Raw genomic sequence first — 14,902 nt, 5'->3', positions numbered from 1 at the left:
ACATCACTGAATATGATTGGATTACTTTGACTGTAAGAAGCAGAAAATGCAAACAACTTTTAAGACTGAACTTGGAATACAGAGCCCTTAAAAGATGTGATTTTTTTTTTCTTTTAGGTGCAAATCTGGTGCACACCAGATACTATCAGGTGAGCACCAGATACTATGTGGTGAGTGCCTGATACCATCAGGTGAGCACTAGGTACTATAAAGTGAGCACCAGATACTATGTGGTGAGCACCTGATACTATCAGATGAACACCTAATACTATCAGGTGAGCACTAGGTCCTCTCAAGTGAGCATCAGATATTATAAAGTGAGCATCAGATACTACGTGCTGAGCACCAGGTACTATAAAGTAAGCACCAGATACTATGTGGTGAGCACCCGATACTATCAGGTGAACACCTAATACTATCAGGTGAGCACTCAATACTCTCAGGTGAGCATCAGATTTTATAAAGTGAGCATCAGATACTATGTGGTGAGCACCAGGTACTACAAAGTGAGCACCCGATACTCTGTGGTGAGCACCCGATACTACAAAGTGAGCACAAGATGCTATGTGGTGTACTAGATGAAAGATTGCAAATTTGTACAATTTGTTTTTGCTGCTCCAAATGATCAATTTGCAGGTCAGAGTTTCTCTGTGTTATTCATATAAAATCATTTCTTTTTGGGGTACTTAGAAATGTGAGAATTCGAATAATAAAATTGGCTGAAATACTCAAATGGTAGGAAAATTTTTTGAATAACATAATATTACATGGATTTAATGCTGATATTTATAATTCATGTTAAAAGTAGAAATAACTCTATTAAGCAGTCTTTAGTTGTCTGCATTCTTAGAAAGCCTTGAAGATTAAAATGGCTTGATAAGTGTCCAGTAATCTCAGTAAATGATCCAATTGTCGGTTCTGAATTGAATGGTCACTGAGTCTCTAAACGAGGTCTCTCTTGCACTCTGGCTCTGCTCCTCCTCTCTGGCCAAATGAATCAGTTAATGGTGCGGGTGGTCCCCAAAGTGGGCTTCTGCTTTAACGCAAGGACAAGTGGAGGACATGCGCATGTCCAGTTTTTGAAAATCCATCACAGAAAACTTCATGGGCTAGTTTGGTGAGTTTAGCCAAAGCCTGGGCTGCTCTGATCAGCTCTGCCTTTCCACCCAAGCATATATCCATAATGATATACAAGAAGCTTCATAGAATAGAATAGAAAAGAGTAGAATATTGTGTTACTATCCATTCAACTCGTTTGCCACTTATAAAAGGCGACGATCTTAACAAAAGAGGAAATACAAATAGGAGCATTCATGTTATCATGAAATTAACCACATCAGTGACATACATCATAACAAGACTAAATGAAACAGGATGTTCAAGAAAATGTGTAAAATGTCCACATTTACACAGAATCATGTGTAGAATCAGAACCTGAGCTATCATATCATATCATATGTATCATAAAGGATCAGGCATATTTCAAAATATCTGTAACTGTATGCAGTGTACATATGTATGTATCACATATTAAACATATAGGCACAATCTATGGATCATATATGTATGTCTGATAGGTGGGTGAACACATACATGCATAATAAATGGATCATTCATATACTGTTACATGTGTCTTAAACATGGATCATACATACTCTATGCCTGATATATACAATGAAAGATTTTTAAAAGCAACAAATCAAACTCCTTACATTATATAACATGAAGCTAGTATATGTGAGTAATATGTTTTATGTCATATACTATATATATATGTGTTACACATGTATGTTTGAATAAGTTGGTAAATAGCTGAAACACATGCCATATTTAAAAATGTCATATATATATGGCCATATGTGACAAATATAAGCTGGAAATCCATATATGCTAATATATGTCATACACTTGAAATCCATATATTGCTGTATATCAGATGTCTATAGGAGGTTTCTGCAAAGTAATGGCTCATCTAAAAGCTCCTGGTTGGCTCTTTGGTCTGCACAGTCTTACTGGCTATGGTAACTACTCTAATTTACTTCTATATTTACACTTCAGGTTCTCCTAGCAAGCAGCACAATGAAAGAGCAGTGCATTTGCTTGTTATGTAGTCTCACGTGTATAACATGTTACATTAATACTGTTATTGCTCAAAGTATGTGAAGACAGTAAGAGTGTTGATGGAATGTATGGTATTCATGTAAGAATGATGTGCATCTTTGAATCAAGTCAATTCAAAGCATCGCTTTTTTCACTGTAATGTTAAAGAGCAGCACACTTTCAACCAGAGTCTGATAAACAATCTCTAATGCATGCTGGCTTATACCAAAGTTTCTGAGTCATCCAAGCTGGACGCACTGCTGCATTTATTAAATTCATAGTCTTCAAAGAAAAACCCATAGTCTATTATGAAGAACCATTAATAGGTAAATTATATCTCCATCAGTTCTTCTGAAAGCAAAGGTATTAATAGACAGCATGCTGCAGTAACAGCCTCTACTCTTCTGGGAAGGCTTTACACGACATGTTGGAACATTGATGTGAGGATATGATTGAGCATTAGTGAGGTCACGTACTGACGTTGGACGATTAGTTCTGGATCGTTCCAGCTGATGCCAAAGGTACTGGATGGAGCTCCATCAGGCCAGAGAACGCAGTCCCACTGCTCCACAGCGCTGGGGGGTTTATACCCCTGGAGCAGATGCTTTGCAGTATTGCAGTCCACCTTTTTGGGTCATGATGCAAAAAGATTTTGAACATATCCCACTGTCCTAAAGCATCATCTGGGTTAAGCTAATTGATTTTCTATTACATCCAGTGAATGAAGCATGTGAGCTGATCCCAGTACATCAGGTTTTGTTTGTTTCGTATTGACTACAAAAGCTCCGGCGTGTTTAAGGCCTAAAAAACGTGGCATCAGCTTCTTCAATAGTGACACCAACAAACCAAATGAAAATCCACATTTGCATGACTATAACTCTGGCTGTAGGTGTTATTAGTTTCAGCCGGTGGCCCGACTCCAATTATCGAACTTCAAAGCATACAGCACCCTTACCAGGAAAAGCGTTGATGGGAAAAGTGCCATTGTTCTCAAGCCGGTGTGTCATTGCCAACGTCAAGTGCGAGAGAAAAATGATGACATTACAGAAGCCACAATTCTAGGAGTACAATGGATTGTGTTTGTGATTCTGTTAGGTGATCAAAGATGAAACGTTTTGCAGTTTATATGCAGCACCGGTTTGCGGATTTGAGCAGATTTTGTAGTTGCTTTTCAGATTCCTTTTTGAAATTCACTAATTCCTATTGTCCATGGTAGAAATAATTTCATCCTCTGCAGGAAACGCAGTTGAATAAGGCAGTTTTTCTGCAAGGTTCAGTGCACACAGTGCTTCACGGTTCTCGTTTGGACTCTCATTGTGTTTAGGGACTCCCTTTCCCAGAATCCCTCAGTTTGTCACATGACTCCATCAGCCAATCACAAGCCACCCAGGAGAACCCAGTCATCTGAATATTGATTACCATCACCTGTGTTTGATTACCATCCCCTGTTTCTACCTTAGTCTACCTGTGTATGTTTGCTTGTTTGGTAACAACCTTCACTTGTTTATCTGGCTCTGCTATCGTCTTCAGTCATGCGTTGTGTTTGGTTTATCTGGTTGCTGACCTGGTCTGGTGTTAACCCTGTTACTTCAGTTAATTCTCCTTCTAATAAACGGTTAATCTTTTATCCGCAAGTCTCTGTTTCGTCAACCCAGTGTTAGAATTCATTTGTTGAGCTTAACATGTTAAAGAAACATTGCAAAGTAACAAAATATTAAAAGACATTGTATGTTTTTATTATATTTAGCAAATAAACAGTAATTATGCATTAAAATGTGCAGATGTGTGTTCTCTGCAGAGGCTGTGTGAATATATTTACACTTAGAAAACCAGCAAAGCATGTAATTTGACCAGGTACGCATAGACATTTGCAGTTGGCTGTAATTTTTGTTGTCATGAGAAGTTTTTATTTGCTTTTTTTTTTTTTTAAGCGTTTAGCATTTACTACCAAACTATGTCCACGTAGACTACTTATGAGTAGAGTAAGTACAGCATCAAATGATCCATACCTTCCTAACATAGTAGACAACCTAATAATACTAATGTTTATTTATATAGCACCTTTCATACAATAAAGATTCTGGTCAAAGTGCTTCACATTACAAAGTAAAACAACAGAAGAAGAAGAGAAAAAAGACCACCAAAATAAAATAAATTATAAATAGCAGAAAAGGCAATATATTAATAATTACAATTAAAAAGCACCAGATAAAAGTATAAATAAAAAAAATATATAAATACAACTAACAAGAAAATAAAAGAAATAGTAATATTCCAGTAAAAACAAAAGAAAATGAATAATAATAATAATAATACAGACAATGGTAGCGCATATTCTAAACCGTCCCAGCACCCACAAGCGTTAAAACATGTCCCATCCCTATAACTTAAATCACACTTTATCTTATCAAATTTTATCAAAAGTTTAAAGCTGAAAGCCTGTCAAAAAATTGGGATTGGCTTTATTGATCCTAGTCGTTGAATGCTTTTATAATACAACAGATTTTAACTTCACCTTTTGGGCTGCTTTACAAAGGTTTTATTGCATAAATTTGGCACCATATGCAGAATAAAATCCCATCATTTGGCAACCATTCGGCTGAACCTAAACAGGATCATAGTGGGGTGATAAACTAGGTCTATTATGTATCCTCTTTATTGACATGACTTTCTACACATTATGGAAGATCCTCTTGTCTTGTAGACATTAGCCTCATGGGTTTTCACAAGGCTTTCACAGTTGAAAATGGGTTGATAATTGGCTGATAATGTTGCTAAATGAACTGAACTGGGAGCTTTTAACAGTGTAGATTAAGAGTAGTTCTCTCCTGTGAGAGAAGTTACTGTGGTACTGATGCATCTGCGTGGGTTACAGGAGGAGTTCCGTATGGAGAGTGGTGACAGGCTGCTGGAGATGCTGGAGAGTGCTTTTTCCAGGAAGATGAACAGTCCTCAAGGCTCGTGGCTCATCTCGCTCAGCAAACCCAGCCGACAGGAGCGCCAGCTGCTCATGACTCTAGCCAGCGAGCAGGGTAACACATACATACACACAGACTCAGCTTATCTTGACAGATAGAACAGAGTAGCTGTAGACTGTACTGGTGAAGACAATGGAATTCTCTACTGTAGCCTCAAAAAATGTTTCTCCATAACTCTGCTGTCAGATTAACTAGGACACTGTTGGCCCTCTCTGAAGCGAAATTTCTGATTGAAATGTGTCTTGCAACACTCCTCACACATGTGCCCTTCAATAGAGTGACTCAGTCAACCAGTCAGTCAGTGAAAAAGCCTCTTCTAGGCAGACAACATACCATGAAACAACTGGGGAAAATGAGCCCCAGTGCTCTGAACAGAGTAGAAACATTGGAAGCCTAAACAAACATTTTTAATATGTTCATTTTTATTCTGAATTTAAAAGCACATTCTCTTGAATGCTGTTCTAGAGTTTAGGAGCTGTAAGAAAATGATCTTCTACCAACTGAGTTGTAAGTGATCCTAAGAGTTTTACAGTAAGCCTGTCTGAGTTAAGTGGTCTGAGCACACTATAAAGCTTCAACAGATCAGATTGAAATCTCATTGGCATGATCTTATAGACAGTGTAGAACTTGATAGGAAGCTAGTGTAACCTGACTTAGGCCCAATCCCATTTCACCCCTACTCCATCATTTTGCATGTTCACGCATTAGGTGTAGGGTGTCCCGATTTTTGTTGCGTGAAGTGTTAGGGCTGCATGGCCCTTCAAACTAAGGTTTTTTAGAGGCTCACTCCAAACCGAGTGTTATGAGCAAAAAGAAAAATCAGCAAAGTGGCTGCACAAGAGTTTAAAACGATAACCATTGTATTATCTCAGTTTAATGTTGTTTTAATGTATTATGGTCCTTTTCTTCAAAACAAGCATATCGCTAGTAGTCTGTTCATGTCTCGGTAGCTAACTAGCTAAATTTCCTGTTCCACGCCTGAGGCACCAGAATGTATCTGCTGCTCCATTTAAGATGGAACAGGAAAATTCAAACAAGAAGCTGGTGAATAGCTTCATATCACCAAAGAATTAGGGGTGAGTGATAAAGAATTTTCGCATCCCCCTCTTTGAAGGCATATGATTCCCTAACTAACTTTACCCTCCTCTCCGGTCACTGCAGGCTGGCAGAGCAGCACTAGTAGCCTTAATTAAGTGATGTTCTTCTTTATTTGAGGGTCCCATTTCAGAGGGAAGATTTTAGCTGCTACCCCTTGTAACTCAGGTCCAAAGGGCAAGGTGACACTGGAAAACAAGGCCTAGGGGTAAAAATGTAAAAATGGGATTGGGCCTTAGACTTCTCTGCATAATCAATATAGAGTTCTTTCATTTTTTATCAATATAAATTTTTACGTTTAAGTTTGCACACCGATGTTTGCACATTACATCATGTTAAATAGGCAACTTGCTTTCATTCGTGTTTCATTCGTGTTTTCTTTCATGTTTTTAGGTGTGATTGCCACTAAAGATGTGCTGTCAATGTTGGGAGAAATGAGGAGAGGCTTATTTGAGGTATGACCACCTCACCTGCACCACTGATCACCATTTACCTGCAAAAGAAATTTTAATGGGGCCCCTAGCTTACCTGTTTAAACTGTTAACAAACTACCTGATGGAAACTCAACGAGTTAGGATTAGGGTCATGAATATGATTAACTTTAGGTTTTGGCCTGAAGTTAAGTTTAGTGTTATATCCTACATTCATATATAGTATTATATATATATTACAAATATATATGTAATGCTAGTGTGTGTTTTATGCACCAAAAATGGTTGCAATTTTTACATTACCTTTCCCCACCTATCTTTTTGTTTCTCTGCTTTTAAGACATATGATATATAAATGACCTCTGGCTTGATCGCCTTTGCAATTGAAATCATCTCATCACTTTCACAATCAATTTCTGAAGTCATTCAAAAAAAATTCTTTCAGCCACTCCTTTCAGAGGTGTGGATCCATTAGAAGTCTGCAATAATCCATTGTCATCCTGACAGCCAGGAACAGCACAACATTTAATCGCTGTCCACTCCAATACCCGCAGGAACAACACTCTGCATCACTTCAATATGACAATAGGTGGTAATATGTAAATGTGTTCACATCATAATTATGATAAATTCAAAAAGATATTCTTTTCAGCCTAGTCTGAATATATGGATTGTTTGTGTTGAGTTTAGAGCAGACATTTACAGTGTTTTACATCAGGTTTTACAGTATATCAGGCACTTTAAGTTGAATTTAATAGGAATTTAAATGTTCTGCTTGATTCAGATTGGCATACAGAACTTCTCCAGCGTGAGCACCTGTCACTCCAGGCCCAGCCAGACGCGCAGTGACTACGGAAAGCTGTTTGTGGTGCTGGTCATCATTGGCTCAGTGTGCGGAATCATTATTGCGTCTGGCCTCATCTACATCTGCTGGCAGCGCCGCCTTCCCAAGATGAAGAACATGGTAAGTGTTATTCAACATGAACATCAGTTGCACACTATTATCCAGATGTTTGGAAGCGACACTAACTTTGTACAAAGAAATATAAATATTAATGTTTTATAAGCAAAGATGTAGATTTCAACCCAGGTAAGAATTGATTATGATTCTTAGATATCTCAAATTTTGAATACAAAATGTCAAACAATGAATGCACCAATGTGACTGGAGAAAATATTTACAATAGTATTAGCACCTTGTGGAATATTTAACTCACTCACTCACATTGAGCAGGCTGAATATTCACAACAAGGGGCCGCTATGAGAACTCAAATAGCTTTTATTTATTTATAAGATTGGTGCTTTGCATCAGTGACACTGTTAACAAAATCAAAATGACAGCTGTTTAGCCTTTAGACGTTACATTGAGTATTTCAGCCCGGACCACTTTTTGAACGAGGCATAGTACAGGAGAGCCAATCAGAACAGAGGCTGGTTTACATATATATGTCTTAGAGACACATTAACGAAAACAGCCTGTTTAATTCTAAGGGGTAATGGTGGGTTGGGAAAGTGGTCATGTAAAAATTAATTATGACTGTTTTTGATACACACTCACACACACACACACACACACACACACACACACACACACATCCACATAATCTAAACCACTTATCTTTCTTGGTTTCGGGGACCACACAAAACATTACATTATAAACTGACTTCAAAGAAAAAGACAAAAAGAAGAAAACAGGTTTAAACATGTTGCATTTTGTTAGTTCTTTTCAGACTGATTTTTTTGAAAGCTTAAAATGATAAAATGCTTGCTTCCATACATTTGGAACGTAGTCTATATGTAGGTTGAATGGACCTCAATCGGTGTGATCCAAATGTGGATCTCCACAAGGATTGTGTATCCTGTGTCTGATTGGCTGTGATTGCATGCTTTATGTCTCGCAGAGATTCTCCGCTGTGTTTTTGCCCAACACTTTGTTTGTGCCTCCACCACCTGGCATTCATCTGATCTGCTATGCATTCACCTCATACACCTCAAATCCAAATCTGACAGAGGTTTGACAAGCAGTGAAAGTCTAAGACTTAGCGCAGCATTCTGAGTCAATAGCAAGCCATAGTTTAGTGCACAGTGCTGGGTAGATCCCCTGAAATGCATGCCTTTGCAGAGATTTGTTACAACCACACGTCTCCAAACATTAATTATTCAAGCCTCCCTGGATTTGTTACACAGTTAAAAATCTGTGACTGGTTGAAACGAATATGTAAGGCATGCGCTTCCTATGTGAGTGTAGATTGTGGGTGTCATACTAGAAGAAATATACATATCGCTGATGTCGGAACAAAACCATTTATCTCCATTTTTTTCAGTTTTTGACATCATTTAAAAATGTTTGCTGCCTTTTACATTGTGTGTAAATTTCATGGTGAACGAACCAATAGAAATGGTCCTAAAACATCTGGTTCCGTTGACTTACATTAAAATCAAAGCAATTTTTTTTTTCATTTTCCTGTTAAGTTACCATTTTGGAGATGCGAGGTTTTGTTCCGACAGCAGCGAAATGTAGTTGTTAAAGGGATAGTTAGACAATTTTCCACCTACCCTAAATATAAGTGATCAGCCAAGACATATGTTTTAAAACATTGCCTCTTTAGTTTTGCATTGGAGCTAACTGTCTAATATAGCTAACACGTAATGGAATCTTAGTCATGCTGTAAGTTTTTCCCAACCTTGGAAATGGGAAAGCTTGGAATTACATCCTTTGCAACTACTGCACGTTCAACCTTCATTAATAATTAGAGTGATAACTTTAAAGTTTGCGGTGTATTTACCTTCTCGGAACAAAGCAAACACATCAGCGTCATTGATTTAACCAGCTAATGTTACAGCTGGGTTGGGGATGAGCTCTTGCCTCAAGTGGAGGAGTTTAAGTATCTCAGGGTTTTGTTCACGAGTGATGGTACAAGGGAGCGGGAGATTGACAGGCGGATTGGTGCTGGGTCAGCAGTGATGCAGGCTCTTTACCAGTCTGTTGTGGTAAAGAAAGAGCTGAGCCATATGGCAAGGCTCTCGATTTACTGGTCGATCTACGTTCCCACCCTCACCTATGGTCATGAGCTTTGGATAATGACCGAAAGAACGAGATCGCGAATACAAGCGGCTGAAATGAGTTTCCTCCGCAGGGTGTCTGGACTCTCCCTCCTTAGAGAGAGGGTGAGAAGTTCGGTCATCCGGGAGGGACTCAAAGTAGAGCCGCTGCTTCTTCACGTCGAGAGGAGCCAGTTGAGGTGGTTCGGGCATCTGGTTAGGATGCCTCCTGGACGCCTCCCTTGGGAGGTGTCACAGGCAAGTCCACCTGGGAGGAGACCCCGGGGAAGACCCAGGACACGCTGGCGTGACTATATTGCCCAGCTGGCCTGGGAGCGCCTCGGAATCCCTCCCAGGGAGCTAGTGGAAGTGGCTGGGGAAAGGGAGGTCTGGGCCTCATTGCTCAGGATGCTGCCCCCGCGACCCGAACCCCGGAGAAGCGGAAGATGATGGATGGATGGATGGATGGATGTTTCTGTATGGTGATTGATTTAAACTACTATGCTACTATGGTCTCATTTAAAAGTAGAAAACTGGTACTCTATTATTGTTGACAGCGGGAGCAAGCGTACTGATATGACCTCATACACTGTGCCTGGTGTTCAGGACTTCCCGGCTTTCGTAGCCGGAATTCCCAGCTGAAGAGGAGTTTTCTTTGATTTTCCCAAGTCTGAGGTCAGAAATTCGGAGTTATGGCCTTTAGTCAAACGCAGCATTAGCTCACTTGTTACATTGGCCTTATTGATCCAGTGCAAAAGTAAAACTAAACTGAAACTAAAGAACTCAGGAAAAGTTTAATGTAATACAGATACTGTATCACATCACATATCAGCAGCAGCACTTGCCCTCTCTAACTACAGCTGCTTCATTGAGGAGGTAATTGATAAACTAATAAAAAAAAGCATAAGTAATACTTTGGATAAATGTTTATTTCAAGTACTGTGAACAGCTGATAGTAACTGTCCTGGTCAATCAGTACTTATCCTTCCTCCGAGGAAACCATTTTAAGGCTTGCCTTGCTGGCTGTCAGAGAGGAGAAGACAAAATAAACTAAGGTGAACAAAATGACTGCTTAAACTAATCATATTATTTCATAGTACCAACCACAGAATGGACCATCAACATTTGTATTTTCAGCACTCAGGGACGCCAGTCTACCAATTGACAATGTTTTGCTAGTCCTTGGATGGGGAAAAAGAAAAAAAAATTCTGTTAGCATTTAAATGTCAAATAGTGATATCTGAGTAGCCTCGGGTCTCCTGAAAATAATGTTTGCCATGTGTGACTTTTTGTAAAATATTTTGCAATTATAAAGTTGTGAAGTTGTGAACAAAATACAAACAACCCCAATCCCCCCCCCAAAAAAACCCTACAAAATTAGCCCAGGGTTCCAGAGGTTATTTATGCCATCTAAAGCAGCTGCGCTGTTTCAGCACCTTGCTCCAGCACTCTTTCTATCTTCCAGCTTTAGTGTTGTTAATACGTTTTAACAATATGTTAAGAATACTGAATCAGGAACCCAGTGTCCTGAATCAAATTGAATCGTGAGTCGAGCGAATCATTAAACATACACATAACAAAGCCTCATATCTTCAAATAGTTCATTTACAGGAGAAGGAAAAAACATTAACGTTGAAGGAACAAGCTGTTATTGTAGGTCATTTTGGACCATTCCTATTGGCCGATGCGACAGGAAACTGATACAGTGTAAAGGGTCACTGCCGTTTCAGATGCTTGTGACAACAAAAATGGAGATACAAGGTTTTGTTCCGACAGCGACAGGAAGCAAGTCTATTAGATTGCTTAACTACACAGTGTAGTTTGAAGCCACAGTGTGATGGTCAGGCATGCAGTTAGGACAATGCTGTTAGCTTGGTTAGCTGCTGTAACTCCAGTTCAAAGCAAAGAAGCAAACTTCAGGCAGCAAACTTGTCTTGGCTGATGAACTACATTGGAGGTAGTCTGACTATTCCTAGGACTGAGAAAGTGCTTGTATCCTTGTAGATACACAAGACATTGTGCACTTATATTGAAGTGATCCTTTGTTTTCTTTGAGAGTTGATTGCCAACTGCTAACTGTTTCTCTCTCTCTGTGCGTCACAAGTCGCGAGGAGAGGAGCTCCATTTTGTGGAGAATGGCTGCCATGACAACCCCACACTGGACGTGACGAGCGACGGCCAATCGGAGATGCAGGAGAAGAAGCACAGCGCCAATGGAGTGCCGGTGGGCGGAGGAGGGGGAAGTGGCTGGCAGGTTCTGGTCAACAAGCCGGGCAAAGAGGAGGAAGACAATCAAGAGGAGGACACCCACCTTTAACAAGGGGGGCTGGGGATGAATGAAAAGGAAAAACCTGATATAAAAAGGAGGCGTTCTGTCCTGGACGTTTGTGGCACAGAGCTTTTTTTTTTGTTGTTGTTTTGTTTGGTTTTTTCCAGAAAACATCTGCTGAATATTTCAAGTGATGTTGTTTGGCTTGTACGGTCTTTTATTTATCTGCACCCGCGAGGGTACAGCTACAACAGGCTTTCAGAAATCGGATCAATATGGAATGGGTTGATTCTTTAATAGAGGCAGCAGTAAAACATGGGTGTATTGATCTTTTGACAGTGTTAATTGATGAGCGTTTGGGTGGGAGCACAAAACCCAGAGCTATGAATGCTATTGGCATATTAATTAGCCAGTCAGGTTGCCAAATGTCAAATGAGATATTTCAGCAGCATTTTGTAGAATGTTAAAGCAACGTATTACGACTAGCAACTACAGTATGAGCATATTCCGTTTTAGTTATATGGATGCATCTAGTTACACTATTGGAAGCAGCACATTAGCACATTGTATTTTAACATGGTGAACGCCGACTCGAAGCCTACATTGCCTTGCTCTTTAATTGCTTGTTGGAATGGCCGCTCTGACAATGATCCGTCTTCAACGTCCTGTGTTTTCAGCTTTACAGTCCAGGGAGGGGGTCTAAGATATTCGCTGTAAGTGTTGCTAGGGGAGAGTTGCACTGATGAGGGCCGGGCTAAATGTCAATCAGTTCAACTGTTATGCCAAAGCAGAACGAGGCTGAAGTCGGCCACTTATTTGGCAGCTTCTTCTTGGAATTTTCCAGTGCAGCAGTTACACTCTGGCAGATAGGAAGCCGACTTCAGCTTCAACAAAGCAGAGGTACAGAGAAAAATCCACTTTAATACAAGGGAGCGTCTGCCTCTGTTTTGTGTATATCTTCAAAGAATGTTGCCGTTCAGTCAAAGTCAATTCACTTGAGTGAAGATATTAATATCCCTGTGGTTTACAGTACAGTCAAATTGCCATATCTGCTGTTCAACGACTGCATAAGTTTCATTTGTACCAAACTAGATGGTCTCAGTATCTGCTATATATCACAAGTGACAGTTCCTATGTAACCTGCTCATTTTAAGTGCATGATGTCATTATAGTAATAAACCCTAAGCACATATCAGGGGGTGACCATGGCTAGGGTCAGACGTCTAATAGCTGTGACAAACCTAGATGTACCTGGATAGTTCAGTATATCGGTTTTCTGTACGCTACATACACGCATTGTTCCAGTTGAGAAAAAAACAAAAACATTAAAATAGAAGAGGCTGATGTTGATAATCATAGAATAAGCATAGTTTTTTGTATCCTACAGTACTTGTACAGTTATGAGAGCTATTTGCAAATTGCACTTTTTTTTCATTTTGATGTTTATCTCAATTGCTTTGTATGGAGAAACTCTCAGCCGCTTTATATGGAAAGTTTGTACGGAGAAACTCCGGCCTCATTGTGTTACTCTCTAATGTAATGTTAGGTTTGACCATTTTGAAATGCAAGGAAATAAATGTTCAGAGAAGTTAAGGTGATGCTGCAAAGTGTTTGATGCATACAGGACCGTGATGTAGCAGTGGCGCCATCCAGTGGTGATACAGTTGCATGCAAACGTTTGTAAAATGTTCTGCTGGGTAACAAAAAATGCATTAACACATGTTTCACAGGAAAAAATCTTAAATCTGGCATTTTGCTGTGATTTTAGTGCACAATGTTTAAACATATCGGAAAAAGTTAAAAGAAAAACAATCGGCCACAACCTTTGCACAGACCACAATTTGTGTAGCTTTTTTCCCATTTTGTTAAATCTAGTAGTAACTGTGCATTAAAACGTGCAGAAATGTGTTCTCTGTAGGGGATGACCACCAGAAAACACCATTGCTATCATTTTTTTAGCAGGGTTGTGTCATATCTCCAGCCAATATGCTCTCTGATATAACATGAACACAAGACCAAGCTGGCAAACACAGCAAGAGTAATTATTTGGATGGATTACTCAATTTCTGAATTATAATGTTCTTAAATGATTGTAACATTAAGCCTATCAGTAGTGAACAGGCAGGCCGTATCAGTGAGCAGTCGACAGTAAATAAAGCCTTTGCAGTAGGCGATGTCGCTGGTCCATCCAGTGGCATAACTATGAAAACAGTAATGATCTTGTTTACTCACTACTGCAATGACTCAGTCAAGTCCGTCTGTCAATGTAGGCTATAGTTGATCTATATTATCATAGCTACCAGTAGATCATGGGTGCAGAATCGCACGAGCACCAATATTTAAGAGGCATTCCGGCCCAGAACGAGCATTTAATGTTACTTTGTCATATTATGTGCGTCCCTCATCCCTCAGTTAAAACTGACTGATCTTCAAGATACATCGTCTTAGACCCTTAAAACAGGAAAATGCTGCTCAAAAGCAGGGATTCTTAACCATGGGGGTTGGGACCTTATCAAACAATGAGAAAATAATTTTGACAACTGCATATGACCTGACTGACTCCACCTACAGGCCATGAGTGAGCTTGTTACTAAAGGAAGGTCTTAATTGGCTTGTGGTGAAGTGCTAGGTAAGGAATCCAGGCCTGGTAGTGAGTAGACTTATTTGATTATTCTTTTGTTGTTGTTTTGGGGTGGCTGAAGGGCAGTCCAACCGAACAGTTGGATGGTTAAATTTTCCATGTGTGCCCGAGTGCCCCTTTAAGAGGGCTATAATGTTACCCTGGGCCACACGTGTCATTTCAACATCTGCGGTTATTATAGTTAACTAAAATTATCACCAGAGCAAAAACTAGCTCTGAAAAAAATGTACCTGTTAAATGTATTAAAAATAAAAAAACAACCCTTTTAAAAACAAACTCAGAACTAGAATGTCCACTGCAAAAAGTAGTTTTTGTTTTTTTCGGGGTGTGTGAATGAGTTTAGA

General features: G+C 39.5%; 1 protein-coding gene across 2 annotated transcripts in view; it reads left to right on the top strand.

Moving 5' to 3' along the window:
- podxl2 (podocalyxin-like 2) overlaps positions 1-13,510 on the top strand; it is a 42,841-nt gene extending 29,331 nt beyond the window's left edge. For both annotated transcript variants that reach the window (XM_017725037.2, XM_017725036.2), the window contains exons 6-9: positions 4,976-5,132; positions 6,567-6,628; positions 7,389-7,568; positions 11,753-13,510. In XM_017725037.2, coding sequence (XP_017580526.1) covers positions 4,976-5,132; positions 6,567-6,628; positions 7,389-7,568; positions 11,753-11,965 — 612 coding nt within the window. In that variant the 3' untranslated portion in view covers positions 11,966-13,510. The remainder of the gene's footprint in view (positions 1-4,975; positions 5,133-6,566; positions 6,629-7,388; positions 7,569-11,752) is intronic.
- The last annotated feature ends 1,392 nt before the right edge of the window (positions 13,511-14,902 follow it).

Source organism: Pygocentrus nattereri, chromosome 21 (assembly GCF_015220715.1).
Source record: "Pygocentrus nattereri isolate fPygNat1 chromosome 21, fPygNat1.pri, whole genome shotgun sequence".
Taxonomy (NCBI): Eukaryota; Metazoa; Chordata; class Actinopteri; order Characiformes; family Serrasalmidae; genus Pygocentrus; species Pygocentrus nattereri.
The sequence above is the reverse complement of the archived record's forward strand: the minus strand, read 5'-3'. Positions and strand labels throughout refer to the sequence as shown.